We start from the raw sequence: 27,679 nt of genomic DNA, 5'->3' as shown, positions 1-27,679 counted from the left end.
GAGAATCTGCATCCCAGAGAGCTTAAGGAGGCGGCTCTGGAAATAGTGGATGCATTGGTGGTCATCTTCCGGGATTCTATAGACTCTGGAACAGTCCCTGCAGATTGGAGGGTCGCTCACGTCACTCCGATATTCAAAAAGGGAGGTAGAGAGAAAGCAGGGAATTATAGACCTGTAAGCGGTAATGGAGAAAATGTTTGAATCCATTAGCAAGGACTTTATAGCGGAACATTTAGAAAGCAGTGGCAGGATCAGTCAGAGTCAGCATGGATTTATGAAGGGAAAATCATGCTTGACAAATCAGTTGGAATTCTTTGAAGGTGTAACCAGTACAGTCGACAAGGGAGAACCAGTCGATGTGGTATATTTGGACTTTCAGAAGGCGTTTGACAAAGTCCCGCTTAAGAGATTATTGTGTAAAATTAAAGCGCATGGGATTGGGGGAAATGTGTTCAGGTGGATAGAAAACTGGTTGGCAGGCAGGAAACAAAGAGTAGGAATTAATGGGTCCTTTTCAAATTGGTCGGCAGTAAATGGTGGGGTACCACAGGGATCGGTGCTGGGACCCCAGCTATTCACAATATATATTAATGATTTGGCTGAGGCAACAAAATGTAACATCTCAAAGTTTGCAGATGATACCAATTTGGTGGGAGGGTGAACTGTGACGAGGACGCAGGGATCCTACAGCATGATCTGGACAGGTTGGGCGAGTGGGCAAACCAATGGCAGATGCAGTATAATTTGGTTAAGTGTGAGGTTATTCACTTTGGAAGCAAAAACAGGAAGGTAGATTGGAGGGTCGCTCACGTCACTCCAATATTCAAAAAGGAAGGTAGAGAGAAAGCAGGGAATTATAGACCAGTAAGTCTAACATCAGTAGTGGGGGAAATTCTTGAATCCATTATCAAGGACGTTATAGCGGAACATTTAGAAAGCAGTGGCAGGATCAGTCAGAGTCAGCATGGATTTATAAAGGGAAAATCATGCTTGACAAATCTGTTGGATTGAATGGTTGTAAATTGGGAGAGGGGAGAGTGCAGCGGGACCTGGGTGTCCTCGTGCACCAGTCGCTGAAGGTAAGCATGCAGGTGCAGCAGGCGGTAATGAAGGCTAATGGTATGTTGGTCTTCATTGCAAGAGGTTTCGAGTATAGAAGCAGGGATGTGTTGCTGCAATTATACAGGGCCTTGGTGAGGCCAGACCTGGAGTATTGTGTGCAGTTTTGGTCTCCTTCTCTGAGGAAGGATGTTCTTGCTCTCGAGGGAGTGCAGCGAAGGTTTACCAGACTGATTCCAGGGATGGCGGGACTGTCATAAGAGGAAAGATTGACTAGGTTGGGATTGTTCTCGCTGGAGTTCAGAAGAATGAGGGGGGATCTCATAGAGACTTATAAAATTCTAACAGGACTGGACAGGGTAGATGCAGGAAGTATGTTCCCGTTGGTGGGGTGTGTCCAGAACCAGGGGTCACAGCCTGAGGATTCAGGGTAAACCATTTTGGACAGAGATGAAATGAAATGAATGAAAATCGCTAATTATCTCAAGTAGGCTTCAAATGAAGTTACTGTGAAAAGCCCCTAGTCGCCATATTCCGGCGCCTGTTCAGGGAGGCTGGTACGGGAATTGAACCATGCTGCTGGCCTGCCTTGGTCTGTTTTCATAGCCAGTGATTTAGCCCTGTGCTAAACCAGCCCCTGATGAGGAGACATTTCTTCACACACAGAGTGGTGAGCCTGTGGAATTCATTACCACAGGAAGTAGTTGATGCTAAAACTTTGAATATATTCAAGAGGCGGCTGGATATAGCACTTAGGGAGAATGGGATCAAAGGCTATGGGGAGAAAGCAGGATTAGGCTATTGAGTTGGATGACCAGCCATGATCGTGATGAATGGCGGAGCAGGCTCGAAGGGCCTAAAGGCCTGCTCCTGCTCCTATCTTCTATGTGTTTATGACTACAGCTCCACCTTCAACACCATTTCTCTACTAATGTTGATCTCCCTGAGTTCTTCCCTCTCACTAAACCTTTCATTTTCCAGCCAAGTTCACATCAAAACTCCAAATCCTAGGACTCGGCTCCTCACTCTGCAAATGGATCCTCGCCTTTCTGACCCATAGACCACAATTCAAGGTGGCACGGTAGCACAGTGGTTAGCACTGTTGCTTCACAGCTCCAGGGTCCCAGGTTCGATTCCCGGCTTGGGTCACTGTACGGAGTCTGCACATCCTCCCCGTGTCTGTGTGGGATTCCTCCGGGTGCTCCGGTTTCCTCCCACAGTCCCAAAAGACGTGCTGTTAGGTGAATTGGACATTCTGAATTCTCCCTCCGTGTACCCGAACAGGCGCCGGAATGTGGCAACTAGGGAAATTCCACAGTGTTAATGTAAGCCTACTTGTGACAATAAAGGTTATTATCAGTAAGGATAAACAACAACACCTCCTCCATGATAGTCCTCAATACCGGGGCCACGCAAGGCTGCGTACTTAGCCCCCTACTACACTCCTTATACACACACGACTGTGTGGCATAATTCGGCTCTAACTCCAACTGCAAGTTTGCCAATGACACGACCATAGTGGGTCTGACCAGGGCACAGCTGACCAGGACACAGCTGACCAGGGCACAGCTGACCAGCGCACAGCTGACCAGGACACAGCTGACCAGGACACAGCTGACCAGGGCACAGCTGACCAGCGCACAGCTGACCAGGGCACAGCTGACCAGCGCACAGCTGACCAGGGCACAGCTGACCAGCGCACAGCTGACCAGGGCACAGCTGACCAGGGCACAGCTGACCAGGACACAGCTGACCAGGACACAGCTGACCAGGGCACAGCTGAACAGGGCACAGCTGACCAGCGCACAGCTGACCAGGACACAGCTGACCAGGGCACAGCTGACCAGGGCATAGCTGACCAGGGCACAGCTGACCAGGACACAGCTGACCAGGGCACAGCTGACCAGGACACAGCTGACCAGGGCACAGCTGAACAGGGCACAGCTGACCAGCGCACAGCTGACCAGGACACAGCTGATCAGCGCACAGCTGACCAGGGCACAGCTGACCAGGACACAGCTGACCAGGACACAGCTGACCAGGACACAGCTGACCAGGGCACAGCTGACCAGCGCACAGCTGACCAGGACACAGCTGACCAGGGCACAGCTGACCAGGGCACAGCTGACCAGGACACAGCTGACCAGGGCACAGCTGACCAGGACACAGCTGACCAGGGCACAGCTGACCAGCGCACAGCTGACCAGGACACAGCTGACCAGCGCACAGCTGACCAGGGCACAGCTGACCAGGACACAGCTGACCAGGACACAGCTGACCAGGACACAGCTGACCAGGGCACAGCTGACCAGCGCACAGCTGACCAGCGCACAGCTGACCAGGACACAGCTGACCAGGGCACAGCTGACCAGGGCACAGCTGACCAGCGCACAGCTGACCAGCGCACAGCTGACCAGGGCACAGCTGACCAGCGCACAGCTGACCAGGGCACAGCTGACCAGGGCACAGCTGACCAGGACACAGCTGACCAGGACACAGCTGACCAGGGCACAGCTGAACAGGGCACAGCTGACCAGCGCACAGCTGACCAGGACACAGCTGACCAGGGCACAGCTGACCAGGGCACAGCTGACCAGGACACAGCTGACCAGGGCACAGCTGACCAGGACACAGCTGACCAGGGCACAGCTGAACAGGGCACAGCTGACCAGCGCACAGCTGACCAGGACACAGCTGACCAGCGCACAGCTGACCAGGGCACAGCTGACCAGGACACAGCTGACCAGGGCACAGCTGACCAGGGCACAGCTGACCAGCGCACAGCTGACCAGGACACAGCTGACCAGCGCACAGCTGACCAGGGCACAGCTGACCAGGACACAGCTGACCAGCGCACAGCTGACCAGGGCACAGCTGACCAGCGCACAGCTGACCAGGACACAGCTGACCAGGACACAGCTGACCAGGGCACAGCTGACCAGCGCACAGCTGACCAGGACACAGCTGACCAGGACACAGCTGACCAGGGCACAGCTGACCAGCGCACAGCTGACCAGGACACAGCTGACCAGCGCACAGCTGACCAGGGCACAGCTGACCAGGACACAGCTGACCAGCGCACAGCTGACCAGGGCACAGCTGACCAGCGCACAGCTGACCAGGACAGCTGACCAGGGCACAGCTGACCAGGGCACAGCTGACCAGCGCACAGCTGACCAGGACACAGCTGACCAGGACACAGCTGACCAGGGCACAGCTGACCAGCGCACAGCTGACCAGGACACAGCTGACCAGGACACAGCTGACCAGGGCACAGCTGACCAGCGCACAGCTGACCAGGACACAGCTGACCAGCGCACAGCTGACCAGGGCACAGCTGACCAGGACACAGCTGACCAGCGCACAGCTGACCAGGGCACAGCTGACCAGCGCACAGCTGACCAGCGCACAGCTGACCAGGGCACAGCTGACCAGGGCATAGCTGACCAGGACACAGCTGACCAGGACACAGCTGACCAGGGCACAGCTGACCAGCGCACAGCTGACCAGGACACAGCTGACCAGGGCACAGCTGACCAGGGCACAGCTGACCAGCGCACAGCTGACCAGGACACAGCTGACCAGGGCACAGCTGACCAGCGCACAGCTGACCAGGGCACAGCTGACCAGGACACAGCTGACCAGGACACAGCTGACCAGGGCACAGCTGACCAGCGCACAGCTGACCAGGACACAGCTGACCAGGGCACAGCTGACCAGCGCACAGCTGACCAGGACACAGCTGACCAGGGCACAGCTGACCAACGCACAGCTGTCCAGGGCTCAGATGACCAGGACACGGATGAGTGTTTTTTTCTGGGAGTAGAGGACAGGTGTGAGTGTTGTTTATGGGGTCCGGTGAATGTTACCCTGGCGCTGTGAAGCAACAGTGCTAACCACCGGGCTGCCATGCCGCCCGCTCTCTGTTGGAATAATGATTTTTGATGTCTGTAAGTCTCCTGGTTTTGTGATTACAATGTGTTCTTGCAATGGGGCCTGAGACAAGACCGAGAGTTTTGTCCTTGTAACTGCTGTTGGAGGTTTCCAGACCAGGTGGCTAACTTAGTGAGTCTTCTGACCTATAGCAACCAGCTTTTGCTTCAGCAAAAGTCCATTTTAAGATGAGGAAAAAAGGCTGAGGTTTGATGTACACAGTTTTGATCTTTTTCATGTCTTATTGACATTATCATGTTTTAATCCTATGACCACATTTAGAATGGGAACGGCCCATAAACGATTGCTAAATTCTCAATGTTATGGGCTTTCTGAAAATGGTTTATTTCTCATATTTCCCAGTCACTGAAATACCTTATAATTTAAATAAGAGAATTATTTTTAAAATCAGTAACATTACACAGTGGTTAGCACAGCTGCCTCACAGCGCCAGGGACCCGGGTTCAATTCCGGCCTTGTGTCACTGTCTGTGTGGAGTCTGCACATCCTCCCCGTGTCTGCGTGGGTTTCCTCCGGGTGCTCCGGTTTCCTCCCACAGTCCAAAGATGTGTAGGTTAGGTGGATTGGCCATGATCATCAATTGTCCCTTAGTGACCAAGGATGTGCTGGTTAGATGGGGTTACGGCGTTGGGAATGGGGTGGGGGAGTGGGCCTAGGTAGGGGGCTCTCTCAGAAGGTCAATGCAGACTCGATGGGCTGAATGGCCTCCTTCTGCATTGTAGGGATTCTATGGATTCTTCAGTGGGCACATTTCACAATGTTCACAGTGGTGTTTGAGGTTGGATTATTATTTGAGTTGGGAGATTTTGTTTAAGAGTTGGGGTTGGAGTTTGTAATGGAAGATTGGAAGGGTTTTGGGGCTGGTATTTGTGGTGCCGAAACACACTGACAATATGGAGCTCTACCACCACCCAGTGGTTGCTGGCTGATACTGGGCGTACTCCATGTTTACTCTTATTAATATGACTGGATAGAATTAACTCATTCGCTGCACCTGGCCTGCCCAATGGCAAAGCAACAGCGCTCACCTTTCACCTTGCAGAAAATTGCCCACAAAGATGTAATGATCTCGGAGGCATGATGTAAATGGGACTTTAAAATCTATTAAATCTTAAAGGTGTAGGGCCGGGGGTGGGGGGTGGGGTTCAGTTGCATGGTAAATTAGAAAATCAAAGTTAAAGGAGAAGGTGGGAGGGCAGGGATGGATTGTTACCAGAAAATAAAAGGAAGGGACAGTGTGAATGTCATTTTGCACCAAGGAATCGGACAAGAGGGAAATTTGTTAAGAGACTTTATAAACTTAAAGGCTTTGTGTCTGAACCACGAAGCATGCGGAACAAAATTAACGAGTTTTATTAATGAAATGGAGACAAAAAGAGTATGATTTGGTGGTGATGACGGAGGCGCGGTTACAAAGAGACAAGGTTTAGGAGTTGAATATCCAAAGGTACACAGTGTTTCGAAGGCTAGGCAGAAAGGACAAGGAGGTGGTGCTGCTTTGCTGGCAAAGGAACAAACTGGTGTTGTAATGAGAAATGATATAAGCACTGGAGATCAAGATGTGGAATATCAGTCTGGGTACAAATAAGAAATAGCAAAGGAAGGAAGTTTCACAGTGGAGTACAGCATAAACCAGGAAATGTTGAATGCTTGTAAGAAAGGCAAGATGATAATCATGAGTGATTTTAATGGGCGTATAGATTAATCAAATGGCAAGTGTAGCCTCGCGGGAGAGTTCATTGAATGTATTAGAAAGTGTTTCTTGGAGCAATATGTTGTGGAACCAACCAGGGAGTGGGCTACTCTGGATTTAGTATTGTGTAATGAGGGATGACCTCATAGTTAAGGATCTTCTAGGAAAGAGTGATCATAGCTTGATAGAATTCAAAATTCAGTTTGAGGGTGAGAAACTAGAGTCCCACACTAGCGTTCTGGAATTAAACAAAGGTAATTACGTCGGCATGAGGACAGATTTGGCCCTAGTGGACTGGGCAGGAAGACTAAAGGGAGGACAGCTGATGAGCAGAAGCAGTTGTTTAACGAGATATTCAATTCCTCCCATATATTCCAAATTGGAAGAAAGATTCGCAATCCATCAGAGAGTCAGCATGGTTTTATTAAGGGTAAATCGTGTTTGACCAATTTTCTGGAGTTCTTCAAAGATGTAGCAAGCCAAGTAGATAATGGGGATCCTGTGGATGTAGTAAAGCTGGACTTTCAGAAGGTGTTTGATAAGGTACCGCACAGAAGGTTAATACACAAGGTGAGATCACATGGGATTAGGGGTAATTTATTAGTTTGGATAGACTGGCTGATGGACAGGAGACAGAGTTGGGATACATGGGTCTTTTTCTGGTTGGCAAGGTGTAACCAGTCGGGTGCTACAGGGTTCGGTCCTCGGGCCCCAACTATTTACAATCTATATTCATGACTTGGATACAGGGATAGAAGGTACTATAGACAAATTTGCTAATTACACTACAATTGTAAATCGCAATGAGGAACAATAATAATAATTGTCTCAAGTAAGCTTAGATTAACACTGCAATGAAGTTACTGTGAAAAGCCCCTAGTCACCACATTCCGGCACCTGTTCGGGTACACTGAGGGAGAATTCAGAATGTCCAATTCACCTAACAGCGCGTCTTTCGGGACTTGTGGGAAGAAACCGGAGCTCCCGGAGGAAACCCACGCAGACACGGGGAGAACGTGCAGCCTCCCCACAGACAGTGACCCAAGCCAGGAATTGAACCTGGGACCCTGGCGCTGTGAAGCAACAGTGCTAACCACTGTGATACTGTGCCGCCCATAAAATACATTTATAAATGGATATAGATAGGTTAGGTGAGTGGGCCAAAACTTGTGTGAGGTCATCCATTTTAGTCGGAAAAATGGAAAGGCAACTTATTATCTAAATGGAAATAAACTTCAGAGCGCTTCAGTGCAGAGGGATCTGGGTGTCCTTGAGCATCAATCACAGAAAACTAGTATGCAGGTACAACAGGTAATAAGGAAGGCAAATGGAATTTGGCCTTTACAGCTAAAGGAATAGAGTATAAAGGTAGGGGATTGTTGCTGTAACTGTACAAGGCACCTGGAGTACTGTGTACAGTTTTGCTCCCCTTATTTGAGGACGGATGTAGTTGCATCAGAGGCAGTTTTGAAAGGCTCTCTAGATTGATCCCAGAGCTGAGGGGTTTGTCTTATGAGGAGAGATTGAGCGGTTTAGGCCGATACTCTCTGGAGTTTAGAAGAATGAGGAGATCTAATTGAGGTATACAAGATGATAAAAGGTATTGACAAAGGTAGACATAGAGAGGCTGCTTCACCTTGTGGGGAAATCTAGAACAAGAACTCATTTAAGGATAAAGGGTAGCAGATTTAAAACCGATCAGGAGAAATTACTTCTCTCAATGGGTGGTGAATCTGGAATTCACGACCCCAGAGTGCACTGAATGTCGGGACATTGAGTAAACTCAAGGAGGAGATAGATAGATTTTTAATTAGTAATGGGGGTTGAAGGGTTATAGAACATAGAACAATACAGCGCAGTACAGGCCCTTCGGCCCACGATGTTGCACCGAAACAAAAGCCATCTAACCTACACTATACCATTAGCATCCATATGTTTATCCAATAAACTTTTAAATGCCCTCAATGTTGGCGAGTTCACTACTGTAGCAGGTAGGGCATTCCACGGCCTCACTACTCTTTGCGTAAAGAACCTACCTCTGACCTCTGTCCTATATCTATTACCCCTCAGTTTAAGGCTATGTCCCCTCGTGCTAGCCATTTCCATCCGCGGGAGAAGGCTCTCACTGTCCACCCTATCTAACCCTCTGATCATTTTGTATGCCTCTATTAAGTCTCCTCTTAACCTTCTTCTCTCTAACGAAAACAACCTCAAGTCCATCAGCCTTTCCTCATAAGATTTTCCCTCCATACCAGGCAACATCCTGGTAAATCTCCTCTGCACCCGTTCCAAAGCCTCCACGTCCTTCCTATAATGCGGTGACCAGAACTGTACGCAATACTCCAAATGCGGCCGTACCAGAGTTCTGTACAGCTGCAACATGACCTCCTGACTCCGGAACTCAATCCCTCTACCAATAAAGGCCAACACTCCATAGGCCTTCTTCACCACCCTATCAACCTGGGTGGCAACTTTCAGGGATCTATGTACATGGACACCTAGATCCCTCTGCTCATCCACACTTTCAAGAACTTTTCCATTAGCCAAATATTCCACATTCCTGTTATTCCTTCCAAAGTGAATCACCTCACACTTCTCTACATTAAACTCCATTTGCCACCTCTCAGCCCAGCACTGCAGCTTATCTATATCCCTCTGTAACCTGCTACTTCCTTCCACACTATCGACAACACCACCGACTTTAGTATCGTCTGCAAATTTACTCACCCACCCTTCTGCGCCTTCCTCTAGGTCATTGATAAAAATGACAAACAGCAACGGCCCCAGAACAGATCCTTGTGGTACGCCACTTGTGACAGAACTCCATTCTGAACATTTCCCATCAACCACCACCCTCTGTCTTCTTTCAGCTAGCCAATTTCTGATCCACATCTCTAAATCACCCTCAATCCCCAGCCTCCGTATTTTCTGCAATAGCCTACCGTGGGTAACCTTATCAAACACTTTGCTGAAATCCATATACACCACATCAACTGCTCTACCCTCGTCTACCTGTTCAGTCACCTTCTCAAAGAACTTGATAAGGTTTGTGAGGCATGACCTACCCGTCACAAAGCCATGCTGACTATCCCTGATCATATTATTCCTATCTAGATGATTATAAATCTTGTCTCTTATAATCCCCTCCAAGACTTTACCCACTACAGACGTGAGGCTCACCGGTCTATAGTTGCCGGGGTTGTCTCTGCTCCCCTTTTTGAACAAAGGGACCACATTTGCTATCCTCCAGTCCTCTGGCACTATTCCTGTAGCCAATGATGACATAAAAATCAAGGCCAATGGTCCAGCAATCTCTTCCCTGGCCTCCCAGAGAATCCTAGGATAAATCCCATCAGGTCCCGGGGACTTATCTATTTTCAGCCTGTCCAGAATTGCCAACACCTCTTCCCTACGTACCTCAATGCCATCTAATCTATTTACCTGGAGCTCAGCATTCTCCTCCACAACATTATCTTTTTCCTGAGTGAATACTGACGAAAAATGTCAGGTTATGGAGAACAGGCAGGAAAGTGGAGTCTGCGGCCGAGAGATCAGCCACGATGGTATTGAATGGAGGGGAAAGGCGCGAGGGGCTGAATTGCCCACTGCTGCTCCTAGTTCTTATCTTCTCCTTTCCTAAAGGCAGTTTAAATCTGGCACAAATAAAGAGGGAGGGAATATGGGAGGGCAGTGGCAACAGTTAGGGACTGACACAGGGTTATGTGGACAGTGGGATTTGTTCCTCTGATGGAGACGTGGCAGAGACCAGATTGGGCAAATGTTCTCCTTCTGTGCTGTAAGCTCCCCGAGTTGTTCGTGTTTTTTATATCCTGATGTTTCTCCCATTTCCCACAATGGCTGTAAATAAGAGTGATTTTAAAAACCAGCAAAATGACACATTTCACAATGTACACGTCAGGGTTTCGGGTTGGATTGTATGTGTTTTATTGATGGGAAAACATTCGAGAGAGTGAGATGGACAGAGATGGGAAGGGACCAGAGTTAGTACCTCAAACCCCAGTGTGGAGCTGACTGAGATGTAAATCTGGACACGACTTTCAAAACAGCTCACACTACACAAATGTACAAATATTACAATCAGTAATTTCAGGTGATTTTTAATATTCTTTCAAACATGTTTTTGTGATATTTAAATGCAACAATTTACATCAGATCCATTTGAATTAATGTGGAAAGTTGAATGTTGAAAGTGCTCAATTTCCTTTCCCATACCATCTCCGTATTCTCTCTTCTGTGGACACTGAAAATTTACAGTCGGGTCGAGAAATGTTCAGCTCAGTCCAACAAGTACTGACCCACGACCTTTACCTCACCCATAACATTTTCTGGCCTCACGATTTTGGGGGCTTGATTCACTTCCGTGAGCTGAGACCCAAAGCAGTGACTTGGAGCTTGCCTGGAGTCAGTTCTTTGCTTATTTGAACAATAATATAACCGCAAAGCAGGTTTGGGTCAATAAACGTTGTCACATTCCCTCACCGCACATTTTCTGTCTGCAGCAGCTGAGCAAGATACACCTGCAGGATTCTGTACATCTGACACATGGGTTGTGTTCACCACTGTGCTCACTGATTGTACACAGGAACAGCCGATTGTACACACAGGAACAGCCGATTGTACACACAGGAACAGCCGATTGTACACAGGAACAGCCGATTGTACACACAGGAACAGCCGATTGTACACAGGAACAGCCGATTGTACACGGGAACAGCCGATTGGACACAGGAACAGCCGATTGTACACACAGGAACAGCCGATTGTACACAGGGACAGCCGATTGTACACGGGAACAGCCGATTGGACACAGGAACAGCCGATTGTACACACAGGAACAGCCGATTGTACACACAGGAACAGCCGATTGTACACAGGAACAGCCGATTGTACACAGGAACAGCCGATTGTACACTGCAGCACAACAAGAACTGTAACTTCCTGTTTGCAGTTTCCAATTTTCTCAAATTCTTGAAAATATTATTCAGCTAAACAACAATTTTAGCAATCAAGTTTAGCGTGTATCTGAGTATAGAGATGAATCCGGCAAGGAGGGAAAGGGAGAGGTGGGAATGGGAGTGAGAATGGGGGAGGAGAATGAGAGAGTGAGAGAGAGAATAAGAGAGAGAGAGAATGGGAAGGAAGGGAATGGGAGAGGGAGAATAGGCAAGGGGGAATGCGAGAGGTGGGAATGTGAAAGGAAGGAATGGGAAGAGGGAATGGGAGAGGAGGGAATATGCAAAGGGAATATGGACAGTATGAGTGAGTGGGGAAGTGATAGAGGGGCTAACTGGTGAGAGGAATGGGGAGGGGAATGGGAGAGTGGGAATGGGGAGGAGGGAATGGGTGAGGGGGGAATGGGCAGGGGGCAATGGGAGAGTGGGAATGGACAGGGGTGACTGGGTAGGCTGATTGGGTGAGTTGGGAATAGATGAGGGGGAATTGTCATGGGGGGCTGACAAAGCGAGGGGATTGAGTGGGGGGGACTGAGTGAGGGGGGATTGGCAGGGTGACTGTGAGGGGGGATTGAGTGAGAGGGTTTGAGTGAGGGGGTTTGTGTGAGGGGGGTTTGTGTGAGGGGGGATTGAGTGAGGGGGTTTGTGTGAGGGGGGTTTGTGTGAGGGGGGTTTGAGTGAGGGGGTTTGTGTGAGGGGGGTTTGTGTGAGGGGGGGATTGAGTGAAGGGGTCTGAGAGGGGGGACTGAGTGAGGGGGGATTGAGTGAGGGGGATTGAGAGGGGGGACAGAGTGAGGGGGCAGGGTGATTAGGTGAGGGGGCTAGGGATTATTATGAGAGCAGGAATGGGCATGGGGTGAAGCTGTAAATCAGTATATTGGGGTATCTACAGGGAGAGATGTCTGGCTGAATAGTTCTGTTAATAATTTGACATTGGGAGGCAGAAATGAGGAGTTGTGAGGGGTCTGGTATATTCTGATCGGTTTTCCGGATCCAGTCTCTGGTGTGTAAACCCCGTGACGGGTGAGTGTTTCCGAGTGAACAATTACTGCCGACAACTTTCAGATCTTGTCCTTTTGCCCCACCCCCACATTTGGGAAAGGGTGCAGACTGTGTGTTGGTGACAGTGTCCGGGGACATTATAACGCATCACAGTATAACACACGGCATTTAACACTATTCTTCTCCCCAGGGCCAAGCCTTGGTCTCCACATTGCAATTTAGAATGTGTCATTTACAAACATTACATTATGTACAAATATCAAACCGGAACCAAAAAAATAAAATCATCAACAATAGAAACTAAAAAAACTGTACAAGAACCACGGACCTGTGCCGGATCCTGACCGGTTAGTGGAGACTGGACAGAATGGCCACAAGGTGCCTGTCTCTCATGCTCGCTTCTTTAGCCACAGAGAGAGATAGTAGCTTTTCATGAACTGCCCCATCACTCGGAGCTTCGGGATGATTAACCCTTTCATGGATAAGTCTGACTTTGCAGCATTCAATAGTACGATCGTGGTTTATGGAGCAAAAACCCGGAGGGAGGGGGGGGGGCGATGGTTCTAACTCTCAGGTAACATGTTGTAAAAGTTGATGGTGACGTTCTGTGCACACCCAGAGGACGCTGACGCCGCTGCAGGTTTTTAATCTACCAACCGGACTCTAAATAGGATGGCAACGTGAGGTTTTTGCTGGTGGAGATGAGGAAATAAGATGAGGTGGTGTGGGGGCCAGGTCACTGAACAGAGGCCCAGGTGGTGTGGGGGCCAGGTCACTGAACAGAGGCCCAGGTGGTGTGGGGGCCAGGTCACTGAACAGAGGCCCAGGTGGTGTGGGGGCCAGGTCACTGAACAGAGGACCTGGGTAATGCTCTGGGGGTGACAGCTGGTGAGATTTAAATTCAATTCATAAAAGCTGGAATTTAAAAGGATTCTCAGTAATGGTGACCAAGAAATTGTCAGTGATGATTGTCATTAAAAAAAACCCCATCTGGTTCAGGAATGTCGTTCGGGAAGGAAATCTGCCAACTTTAACTGGTCTGGCCTCCAGACCCACAACAATGTGGTTGACTCTAAACCACCCTCTGAGATGGCCGAGCAAATCACTCAGTGCAAGAGCAATTAGGGATGGACATCAAAAGCTGGCCCAGCCTAGCGGAACCCAGGTTCCATCACTGAATGAAGCTGTTAGCACAGCTGGACGGTTCGTAACCAGAAGACGCTGGTTATAGGTAATAAAGGAATCTGTGGGGATGAGATTTTTTGAAACTGAGTTATTGCGACTGGGAACCCACTGCCTAGAAGCAAAATTACTTTCAAAATTTGAATTGGATAAATACCTGAACAGGTAACACACGGAGCAGCGAGCAGGTGAATGGGACTGGGAAACTCTTTCAAAGCCATGATGGTTCTGTGAGGTAGGATTGGAAGTGGATGTTGAGTGATGAGAAGTATCTATGTAGATAGTTAGTTCTGGAACTCAGTACGATTGACATCAATTTCCGTGGGCTGAGTCTCGGTGGTGAGAACAGTTCAGTTTATCAGCAATTCTGGCAGACTCCAGCAGCTTGCCTCGTGTCCAGGAGGGAATGCCGGTGGTACCACCCCCACAATCTTATCTCTGGGATCGAGAGTGGGCTGTCAAGAGTTCTCTTGCAAGCTCAAACTGTGTTTAAGGCAAAAAAAATCTAACTTATACTGACCTTATACAGCAAACCAGGAGAGCAGCATCTTCACATCCAGAATTTAAACCGATCTTGGAGGGAATTGGAGAAAGAAAGAGAACTTTCTCCTGATTGGAGAATCGTTCTGAATTCAGGATTCTCTTTACACCACAATAGGAGTGGTTTGTGTACGTATATGTGCTGTGTATGTGTGTGTCCATGATTGGTGTGGTTGTGTGTATGCATGTGTGTGTTTGAATACGTGCATGTGTGTGCTTGAATATGTGCATGTGTGTGCATGTATGTGTGTATATGTATCAGGTGAAGATATTATTGAACGGACTGTAAAGTTCACATGGTCAAACTTCCACTCCGAATTTAGAAGAATGGCTGTAGATTCTGCAGATGCTGCGAAGTTGACCTCAGTACGATTCAGTGCCTCCAAAGAGGAGGTTAGTAAACCGGGGAGGAGGCTGTCCAGAGGTGGTGCCAGCTGCAACCTGGGACCAAACCGTACCTTGTTCCACTCAAAGCCACTCATGGACATGAAAGTGCAGTGCTCTCCTGGCACATGGGAATGGTAAACCTTAAATCAAGTACACATCCCCATCCTCAGCCAGCACAGCTAATTGTGCATATCCCAGAATCTCTACAACATAAATTACTTTTAAAAAAGTCCCAAAGATATTGCCGTATTGTGCAAAAGAAGGTTGGAGGAAGACTTCACAAATTGAAGAGCAAGGTTTAGTGTTTGCAACCGGTTTAACTTCAAGTCCACCGGCTTATGTCCCATTGATCTGATTCTTTCTAGAACCACGCAGAATAAATTATAAGAAACAGTACGTAAAATATAACATTAAAAATAAAACAAATCATTGCTTGACTTAACTACAAAGACAAAGCTTGTAGATAATTCTAGAAAAGGCACACAGTTCCCAGACCCTGTCACACTCAGAGAAACAGATGCGGAGGAAAGGGAGCTCAGGTGGGTTCACCTAATTCCTGTTGAAAGTCTGTTGTTCTCCCAGGTTGTTACTTTCTCCTTCAGTCCCGTTGGGCTGGGGTGTGAGTGAGAAACACATTGTGACGGCCTCTCACCCTATTACCCATTATAGGTCCAAACCAAACGAAGAATGGCTCTGATCTCCTGCCCACTTTCTACCCCGAGTTTCCTGAGTGTTAGGGCACTCTGGACGGTGAAATCCGAATTGGATTTCAATCCACGCTTGATGCTCATGTCTCCAAAAAAAGACAAACTTCATTTCTTTTGTTCGTTCTACACAAGGGCTGTTTTTTTATGATTCTGCAGAAGATACGTCCTTGGTTGTGGTATCTATCTGTCCCTCCTCACTGTCTTTCTCCTCCTGTTCCTCGGCTGTGCACAGTATGGTCTCCTCTGAGCTATGGTAGCTTGTTTCCTCCTCTCCCGTGCTGTTTCTATCCTTGTCTGAGCAGTCGGAATCCTCTTCCTCCTCCAGCGTTAGTTCGAATTGAAACTTGTCAATGCACACTTCCTCACCCTGGCTGGGATCATCCAGTGGTGGGGAGGGGCTCTGTGGAATCATACTCTGATACCAGTATCTGTTGTCCTCCAGAGTGTCGAGGATATCCTGAGCATCAGGGTGCACTAGGTCGCCCCATGTCTCCCACAGAGGGTGCACGATGTAGTCAATGAACCCCACCTGCAAAGCACAGTGAATAACATCAGAGACATTAAACCTCTTTCCATTCCCTCTCCCCTACCTGACCCTCCTTACTCTCCTTACACGTGTCCCCCCTTACTCTCCTTACACATCCCCCCGCTTACTCTCCTTACACACCCCCCCTTACTCTCCTTACACACCCCCCCTTACTCTCCTTACACGCCCCCCCCCCCTTACTCTCCTTACACGCCCCCCCTTACTCTCCTTACACGCCCCCCCCTTACTCTCCTTACACGTCCCTTACTGCAGGCAGGGAGTATTTCGGTAGGAGATCCCTGTGGAATCTTGTTGTCAATTCCACTTAGTGCTCCTCTCGAGACATTAAAGCCTCGATCAGTGATGTGCTGAATGGGATTCAGAGATTAACTAAATTTACACTAAATTCCTCCTTCTGTCCTCATGTTATTATACAGATCCATAAACATCCGTCTCTCTCCCTCCGTAAGAGACCTAAGCAATCAGACTGATGCTGAGTGGCTATTAAACTGTGAGGGGCATCACAGCCAGCGTTCATACTCGGACTGGATGCAGGGGGAGTCTTTGGAAAAGGCAGAGGGAGAACATGAACCTGTAAGTAAAGCTGGAGTACTGAGGTTAAACTGGGGTATGTGACAAACACTGTGCCCAGCCCTGAATCCACAGATACCTGTGTCTTTTCCACTGAGGCTGTGTGCTTGTCACACATCGGACTGATCTCCATCCCTCGCTCCCGTTCCTTGTCTCCCTGTCGGAAAAACTCCTCCAGGATGCGATCTGTCCACTGTCGGTACAGCTGCAGGGGTTTGGTGGGGTTACTCAGATCAGCACAGTGCACCATATTCCTCATCACCTAGCAACACAAACACACGCGCACTGAGTAACCATCACACACAATCCAATTACAGCCAACGGCAGCTCTGCTTACATATCAGGCGTTAGAATTCCTGCTCCATGGGACATTTGCTGTGAAATATAAACACAAAGTTCTGCAGGAAACAAGGTCAATACCCCCGACATGTACACAGTCAATACCCCCCGACATGTACACAGTCAATACCCCCCGACATGTACACAGTCAATACCCCCCGACATGTACACAGTCAATACCCCCGACATGTACAGTCAATACCCCCGACATGTACACAGTCAATACCCCCCGACATGTACACAGTCAATACCCCCGACATGTACAGTCAATACCCCCGACATGTACACAGTCAATACCCCCCGACATGTACACAGTCAATACCCCCAACATGTACACAGTCAATACCCCCGACATGTACACAGTCAATACATCCGACATGTACGCAGTCAATACCCCCAACATGTACACAGTCAATACCCCCAACATGTACACAGTCAATACCCCCGACATGTACACAGTCAATACATCCGACATGTACACAGTCAATACCCCCAACATGTACACAGTCAATACCCCCAACATGTACACAGTCAATACCCCCGACATGTACACAGTCAATACCCCCCGACATGTACACAGTCATTACCCCCGACATGTACACAGTCAATACATCCGACATGTACACAGTCAATACCCGCCGACATGTACACAGTCAATACCCCCCGACATGTACACAGTCAATACATCCGACATGTACACAGTCAATACCCCCGACATGTACACAGTCAATACCCCCCGACATGTACAGTCAATACCCCCGACATGTACACAGTCAATACCCCCCGACATGTACACAGTCAATACCCCCGACATGTACACAGTCAATACCCCCGACATGTACACAGTCAATACCCCCCGACATGTACACAGTCAATACATCCGACATGTACACAGTCAATACCCGCCGACATGTACACAGTCAATACCCCCCCGACATGTACACAGTCAATACATCCGACATGTACACAGTCAATACCCCCGACATGTACACAGTCAATACCCCCCGACATGTACACAGTCAATACCCCCGACATGTACACAGTCAATACCCCACTGACATGTACACAGTCAATATCCCCCGACATGTACGCAGTCAATACCCCCCGACATGTACACAGTCAATACCCCCGACATGTACGCAGTCAATACATCCGACATGTACAGTCAATACCCCCCGACATGTACACAGTTAATACATCCGACATGTACACAGTCAATACCCCCGACATGTACGCAGTCAATACCCCCCGACATGTACACAGTCAATACCCCCGACATGTACACAGTCATACCCCCGACATGTACAGTCAATACCCCCGACATGTACACAGTCAATACACCCGACATGTACGCAGTCAATACGCCCGACATGTACGCAGTCAATACAACTGACATGTACGCAGTCAATACGGGCAGCACGGTAGCATTGTGGATAGCACAATTGCTTCGCAGCTCCAAGGTCCCATGTTCGATTCCGGCTTGGGTCACTGTCTGTGCGGAGTCTGCATATCCTCCCCGTGTGTGCGTGGGTTTCCTCCGGGTGCTCCGGTTTCCTCCCACAGTCCAAAGATGTGCAGGTTAGGCGGATTGACCATGATAAATTGCCCTTAGTGTCCAAAATTGGCCTTGGTGTTGGGTGGGGTTGCTGGGTTGTGGGGATAGGGTGGAGGTGTTGACCTTGGGTAGAGTGCTCTTTCCACGAGACGGTGCAGACTCGATGGGCCGAATGGCCTCCTTCTGCCCTGTAAATTCTATGAATACCCTCCCCAGACATGAACGCAGTCAATACTCCCCGACATGTACACAGTCAATACCCCCGACATGTACGCAGTCAATACCCCCGACAACATGTACACAGTCAATACCCCCGAAATGTACACAGTCAATACCCCCGACATGTACAGTCAATACCCCCGACATGTACGCAGTCAATACCCCCGACATGTACACAGTCAATACCCCCGACATGTACAGTCAATACCCCCGACATGTACGCAGTCAATGCTCCCGACATGTACACAGTCAATACCCCCGACATGTACGCAGTCAATACCCCCCCGACATGTACGCAGTCAATACACCCAACATGTACGCAGTTAATACCCCCGACATGTACACAGTCAATACCCCCAACATGTACACAGTCAATACCCCCGACATGTACACAGTCAATGCCCCCGACATGTACACAGTCAATACATCCGACATGTACACAGTCAATACCCCCGACATGTACGCAGTCAATTACCCCCCGACACGTACACAGTCAATACCCCCCGACACGTACGCAGTCAATACCCCCCGACATGTACGCAGTCAATACCCTCGACATGTACACAGTCAATACCCCCGACATGTACGCAGTCAATACCCTCCCCAGACATGTACGCAGTCAATACCCCCCGACATGTACGCAGTCAATACCCTCCCCAGACATGAACGCAGGCAATACCCCCAACATGTACACAGTTAATACCCCCGACATGTACACAGTCAATACATCCGACATGTACACAGTCAATACCCCCGACATGTACGCAGTCAATACCCTCCCCAGTCATGTACGCAGTCAATACCCCCCGACATGTACAGAGTCAATACCCCCGACATGTACACAGTCAATACCCCCCGACATGTACGCAGTCAATACCCCCCAACATGTACGCAGTCAATGCCCCCCGACATGTATGCAGTCAATACCCCCCGACATGCACATTCAATACCCCTGACACGTACACAGTCAATACCCCCCGAAGTGTACGCAGTCAATACCCCCCGACATGTGCGCAGTCAATACCCCCCGACATGTACGCAGTCAATACCCCCGACTTGTACGCAGTCAATACCCCAGACATGTACGCAGTCAATACACCCGACATGTACGCAGTCAATACATCCGACATGTACGCAGTCAATACCCCCCGACATGGACACAGTCAATACCCCCGACATGTACACAGTAAATATCCCCGACATGTACACAGTCAATACATCCAACATGTACACAGTCAATACACCCCGACATGTACACAGTCAATGCCCCCGACATGTCACAGTCAATACCCTCCCCAGACATGTACGCAGTCAATACCCCCGACATGTACAGTCAATACCCCCGACATGTACACAGTCAATACCCCCCGACATGTACACAGTCAATACCCCCGACATGTACAGTCAATACCCCCGACATGTACACAGTCAATACCCCCCGACATGTACACAGTCAATACCCCCAACATGTACACAGTCAATACCCCCGACATGTACACAGTCAATACATCCGACATGTACGCAGTCAATACCCCCAACATGTACACAGTCAATACCCCCAACATGTACACAGTCAATACCCCCGACATGTACACAGTCAATACATCCGACATGTACACAGTCAATACCCCCAACATGTACACAGTCAATACCCCCAACATGTACACAGTCAATACCCCCGACATGTACACAGTCAATACCCGCCGACATGTACACAGTCAATACCCCCCGACATGTACACAGTCAATACATCCGACATGTACACAGTCAATACCCCCGACATGTACACAGTCAATACCCCCCGACATGTACAGTCAATACCCCCGACATGTACACAGTCAATACCCCCCGACATGTACACAGTCAATACCCCCGACATGTACACAGTCAATACCCCCGACATGTACACAGTCAATACCCCCCGACATGTACACAGTCAATACATCCGACATGTACACAGTCAATACCCGCCGACATGTACACAGTCAATACCCCCCGACATGTACACAGTCAATACATTCGACATGTACACAGTCAATACCCCCGACATGTACACAGTCAATACCCCCCGACATGTACACAGTCAATACCCCCGACATGTACACAGTCAATACCCCACTGACATGTACACAGTCAATACCCCCCGACATGTACGCAGTCAATACCCCCCGACATGTACACAGTCAATACCCCCGACATGTACGCAGTCAATACATCCGACATGTACGCAGTCAATACCCCGACATGTACAGTCAATACCCCCCGACATGTACACAGTTAATACATCCGACATGTACACAGTCAATACCCCCGACATGTACGCAGTCAATACCCCCCGACATGTACACGGTCAATACCCCCGACATGTACACAGTCATACCCCCGACATGTACAGTCAATACCCCCGACATGTACACAGTCAATACACCCGACATGTACGCAGTCAATACGCCCGACATGTACGCAGTCAATACAACTGACATGTACGCAGTCAATACGGGCAGCACGGTAGCATTGTGGATAGCACAATTGCTTCGCAGCTCCAAGGTCCCATGTTCGATTCCGGCTTGGGTCACTGTCTGTGCGGAGTCTGCATATCCTCCCCGTGTGTGCGTGGGTTTCCTCCGGGTGCTCCGGTTTCCTCCCACAGTCCAAAGATGTGCAGGTTAGGCGGATTGGCCATGATAAATTGCCCTTAGTGTCCAAAATTGGCCTTGGTGTTGGGTGGGGTTGCTGGGTTGTGGGGATAGGGTGGAGGTGTTGACCTTGGGTAGAGTGCTCTTTCCACGAGACGGTGCAGACTCGATGGGCCGAATGGCCTCCTTCTGCCCTGTAAATTCTATGAATACCCTCCCCAGACATGTACGCAGTCAATACTCCCCGACATGTACACAGTCAATACCCCCGACATGTACGCAGTCAATACCCCCGACAACATGTACACAGTCAATACCCCCGAAATGTACACAGTCAATACTCCCGACATGTACAGTCAATACCCCCGACATGTACGCAGTCAATACCCCCGACATGTACACAGTCAATACCCCCGACATGTACAGTCAATACCCCCGACATATACGCAGTCAATGCTCCCGACATGTACACAGTCAATACCCCCGACATGTACGCAGTCAATACCCCCCCGACATGTACGCAGTCAATACACCCAACACGTACGCAGTTAATACCCCCGACATGGACACAGTCAATACCCCCGACATGTACACAGTCAATACCCCCGACATGTACACAGTCAATGCCCCCGACATGTACACAGTCAATACATCCGACATGTACACAGTCAATACCCCCGACATGTACGCAGTCAATACCCCCCGACACGTACACAGTCAATACCCCCGACACGTACGCAGTCAATACCCCCTGACATGTACGCAGTCAATACCCTCGACATGTACACAGTCAATACCCCCGACATGTACGCTGTCAATACCCTCCCCAGACATGTACGCAGTCAATACCCCCCGACATGTACGCAGTCAATACCCTCCCCAGACATGAACGCAGGCAATACCCCCAACATGTACACAGTTAATACCCCCGACATGTACACAGTCAATACATCCGACATGTACACAGTCAATACCCCCGACATGTACGCAGTCAATACCCTCCCCAGACATGTACGCAGTCAATACCCCCCGACATGTACAGAGTCAATACCCCCGACATGTACACAGTCAATACCCCCCGACATGTACGCAGTCAATACCCCCCAACATGTACGCAGTCAATGCCCCCCGACATGTATGCAGTCAATACCCCCCGACATGCACATTCAATACCCCTGACACGTACACAGTCAATACCCCCCGAAGTGTACGCAGTCAATACCCCCCGACATGTGCGCAGTCAATACCCCCCGACATGTACGCAGTCAATACCCTCGACATGTACGCAGTCAATACCCCAGACATGTACGCAGTCAATACACCCGACATGTACGCAGTCAATACATCCGACATGTGCGCAGTCAATACACCCCGACATGTACACAGTCAATGCCCCCGACATGTCACAGTCAATACCCTCCCCAGACATGTACGCAGTCAATACCCCCCGACATGGACACAGTCAATACCCCCGACATGTACACAGTCAATACCCCCGACATGTACACAGTAAATATCCCCGACATGTACACAGTCAATACATCCAACATGTACACAGTCAATACACCCCGACATGTACACAGTCAATGCCCCCGACATGTCACAGTCAATACCCTCCCCAGACATGTACGCAGTCAATACCCCCGACATGTACAGTCAATACACCCGACACGTACGCAGTCAATACCCTCCCCAGACATGTACGCAGTCAATACCCTCCCCAGACATGTACGCAGTCAATACCCCCCGACATGGACACAGTCAATACCCCCGACATGTACACAGTCAATACCCCCGACATGTACACAGTAAATATCCCCGACATGTACACAGTCAATACACCCCGACATGTACACAGTCAATGCCCCCGACATGTCACAATCAATACCCTCCCCAGACATGTACGCAGTCAATACCCCCCGACATGTACACAGTCAATACACCCGACACGTACGCAGTCAATACCCTCCCCAGACATGTACGCAGTCAATACCCCCAACATGTACACAGTCAATACCCCCGACATGTACACAGTAAATATCTCCGACACGTACACAGTCAATACATCCAACATGTACACAGTCAATAACCTCCGACATGTACACAGTCAATACATCCGACATGTACATAGTCAATACCCCCCGACATGTACACAGTCAATACCCCCCGACATGTACACAGTCAACACCCACCGTCATGTGCACAGTCAATACCCCCGACATGTACGCAGTCAATACACCCCGACATGTACGCAGTGAAAAGCCCCGACATGTACACAGTCAATACCCCCCAACATGTACACAGTCAATACCCCCCGACGTGTACACAGTCAATACCCCCCGACATGTACACAGTCAATACCCCCGACATGTACGCAGGCAATACCCCTGACATGTACGCAGTCAATACACCCGACATGTACGCAGTCAATACCCCCGACATGTACGCAGTCAATACACCCGACATGTACGCAGTCAATATTCTCGACATGTACACAGTCAATACACACGACATGTACGCAGTCAATACCCTCCCCAGACATGTACGCAGTCAATACCCCCCGACATGTACACAGTCAATACCACCCGACATGTACACAGTCAATACCCTCCCCAGACATGTACGCAGTCAATACCCCCCGACATGTACACAGTCAATACCCCCGACATGTACACAGTCAATACCCTCCCCAGACATGTACGCAGTCAATACCCCCGACATGTACACAGTCAATACACCCGACACGTACGCAGTCAATACCCTCCACAGACATGTACGCAGTCAATACCCCCGACATGTACACAGTCAATACCCCCGACATGTACACAGTAAATATCTCCGACACGTACACAGTCAATACATCCGACATGTACACAGTCAATACCCCCCGACATGTACACAGTCAATACCCCCCGACATGTACACAGTCAACACCCCCCGTCATGTGCGCAGTCAATACCCCCGACATGTACGCAGTCAATACACCCCGACATGTACGCAGTGAAAACCCCCGACATGTACACAGTCAATACCCCCCAACATGTACACAGTCAATACCCCCCGACATTGACACAGTCAATACCCCCCGACATGTACACAGTCAATACCCCCGACATGTACGCAGGCAATACCCCTGACATGTACGCAGTCAATACACCCGACATGTACGCAGTCAATACCCCCGACATGTACGCAGTCAATACACCCGACATGTACGCAGTCAATATCCTCGACATGTACACAGTCAATACACACGACATGTACGCAGTCAATACCCACCCCAGACATGTACGCAGTCAATACCCCCCGACATGTACACAGTCAATACCCCCCGACATGTACACAGTCAATACCCCCCGACATGTACGCAGTCAATACCCCCCGACATGTACGCAGTCAATACCCCCCGACATGTACAGTCAATACCCCCCGACACGTACACAGTCAATACCCCCCGACATGTACGCAGTCAATACCCCCCGACATGCACAGTCAATACCCCTGACCCGTACACAGTCAATACCCCCCGAAGTGTACGCAGTCAATACCCCCCGACATGTGCGCAGTCAATACCCCCCGACATGTACGCAGTCAATACCCCCGACATGTACGCAGTCAATACCCTCCCCCGACATGTACACAGTCAATACCCCCGACATGTACACATTCAATACCCCCGACATGTACGCAGTCAATACCCCCCGACATGTACACATTCAATACCCCCGACATGTACACAGTCAATACATCCGACATGTACACATCCGACATGTACACAGTCAGTACACCCGACATGTATGTGGTTAATAACCCCGACATGTACGCAGTCAATACCCCCGACATGTACACAGTCAATGCCCCCGACATGTACACAGTCAATACCCCCCGACATGTACACAGTCAATAAACCCGACATGTACGCAGTCAATACCCCCCGACATGTACGCAGTCAACACCCCCGACATGTACGCAGTCAATACCCCCGACATGTACGCAGTGAATACACCAGACATGTACGCAGTCAATACCCCCCAACATGTACGCAGTCAATACCCCCCGACATGTACACAGTCAATACACCCGACATGTACGCAGTCAATACATCCGACATGTACGCAGTCAATACCCTCCCCAGACATGTACGCAGTCAATACACCCCAAAATGTACACAGTCAATACCCCCGACATGTCCACAGTCAATACCCTCCCCAGACATGTACGCAGTCAATACCCCCCGACATGTACACAGTCAATGCACCCGACATGTACGCAGTCAACAACCTCCCCAGACATGTACGCAGTCAATACCCCCCGACATGTACACAGTCAATACCCCCGACATGTACACAGTCAATATCCCCGACATGTACACAGTCAATACCCCCCGACATGTACGCAGTCAATACCCCCCGACATGTACAGAGTCAATACATCCGACATGTACACGGTCAATACCCCCGACATGTACACAGTCAATGCCACCTGACATGTACCCAGTCAATACCCCCGACATGTACACAGTCAATACCCCCCGACATGTACACAGTCAATACACCCCGACATGTACACAGTCAATACCCCCGACATGTACACAGTCAATACCACTCGACATATACCCAGTCAATACCCCCCGACATGTACACAGTCAATACCCCCCGACATGTACCCAGTCAATACCCCCGACATGTACCCAGTCAATACCCCCCGACATGTACCCAGTCAATACCCCCCGACATGTACGCAGTCAATACCCCCCGACACGTACACAGTCAATACCCCCCGACATGAACGCAGTCAACAACCCCCGACATGTACGCAGTCAATACCCCCGACATGTACACAGTCAATACCCCCCGACATGTACGCAGTCAATACACCCGACATGTACACAGTCAATACCCCCGACATGTACACAGTCAATAACCCCGACATGTACACAGTCAATACCCCCGTCATGTACACAGTCAATACCCCAATACATGGACACAGTCAATACCCCCGACATGTACGCAGTCAATACCGCCGACATGTACACAGTCAATACCCCCGACATGTACAGTCAATACCCCCGACATGTACGCAGTCAATACTCCCGACATGTACAGTCAATACCCCCGACATGTACACAGTCAATACCCCCCGACATGTACGCAGTCAATACACCCAACATGTACGCAGTTAATACCCCCGACATGTACAGTCAATACCCCCGACATGTACACAGTGAATACACCCGACATGTACGCAGTCAATACACTCCCCAGACATGTACGCAGTCAATACCCCCTGACATGTACACAGTTAATACCCCCGACATGTACACAGTCAATACATCCGACATGTACACAGTCAATATCCCCGACATGTACGCAGTCAATACCCTCCCCAGACATGTACGCAGTCAATACCCCCCGACTTGTACACAGTCAATACCCCCGACATGTACACAGTCAATACCCCCGACATGTACACAGTTAATACCCCCCGACATGTACGCAGTCAATACCCCCCAACATGTACGCAGTCAATGCCCCCCGACATGTACGCAGTCAATACCCCCCGACATGTACGCAGTCAATACCCCCGACATGTACACAGTCAATACCCCCCGACATGTACACAGTCAATACCCCCGACAGCATGTACACAGTCAATACCCCCGAAATGTACACAGTCAATACCCCCGACATGTACGCAGTCAATACCCCCCGATCTGTACAGTCAATACCCCCGACATGTACACAGTCAATACCCCCGACATGTACGCAGTCAATACATCTGACATGTACGCAGTCAATACCCCCGACATGTACAGTCAATACCCCCCGACATGTACAGTCAATACCCCCCGACATGTACACAGTTAATACATCCGACATGTACACAGTCAATACCCCCGACATGTACGCAGTCAATACCCCCCGACATGTACACAGTCAATACCCCCGACATGTACACAGTCAATACCCCCGACATGTACGCAGTCAATACCCCCCGACATGTACACAGTCAATACCCCCCGACATGTACACAGTCAATACCCCCCGACATGTACACAGTTAATACATCCAACATGTACGCAGTCAAAACCCCCCGACATGTACAGTCAATACCCCCCGACATGTACACAGTCAATACCCCCCGACATGTACACAGTTAATACATCCGACATGTACACAGTCAATACCCCCGATATGTACACAGTCAATACCCCCGACATGTACGCAGTCAATACATCCGACATGTACACAGTCAATACACCCGACATGTACACAGTCAATACACCCGACATGTACACAGTCAATACACCCGACAT

At 49.5% G+C, this 27,679-nt stretch overlaps 1 protein-coding gene and 1 long non-coding RNA gene across 7 annotated transcripts in view; one reads left to right on the top strand and one right to left on the bottom strand.

Annotated features, from left to right (window-relative positions):
• LOC140403128 (uncharacterized) overlaps positions 1–27,679 on the top strand; it is a 437,756-nt gene that overhangs the window by 278,627 nt on the left and 131,450 nt on the right. Inside the window, exons 1-2 of one of the 2 annotated variants that reach the window (XR_011938255.1) lie at positions 11,538–11,657; positions 16,461–16,617. This is a non-coding gene — a long non-coding RNA (uncharacterized lncRNA). Of the gene's footprint in view, positions 1–11,537; positions 11,658–16,460; positions 16,618–27,679 lie in introns of those variants that run through there. The other variant, XR_011938256.1, reaches the window with a different exon arrangement.
• Positions 10,809–27,679, bottom strand: part of LOC140403126 (3',5'-cyclic-AMP phosphodiesterase 4B-like) — a 965,446-nt gene continuing 948,575 nt past the window's right edge. For all 5 annotated transcript variants that reach the window (XM_072490777.1, XM_072490775.1, XM_072490776.1 and 2 more), the window contains 2 exons: positions 16,694–16,876; positions 10,809–16,026 (listed from right to left, as the gene is read on the bottom strand). In XM_072490777.1, the coding sequence (XP_072346878.1) occupies positions 15,640–16,026; positions 16,694–16,876 (570 nt within the window). In that variant the 3' untranslated portion in view covers positions 10,809–15,639. The remainder of the gene's footprint in view (positions 16,027–16,693; positions 16,877–27,679) is intronic.

This window comes from Scyliorhinus torazame, chromosome 27 (genome assembly GCF_047496885.1).
Source record: "Scyliorhinus torazame isolate Kashiwa2021f chromosome 27, sScyTor2.1, whole genome shotgun sequence".
Lineage (NCBI taxonomy): Eukaryota > Metazoa > Chordata > Chondrichthyes > Carcharhiniformes > Scyliorhinidae > Scyliorhinus > Scyliorhinus torazame.
This window is presented reverse-complemented; position numbering and strand designations above follow the sequence as displayed.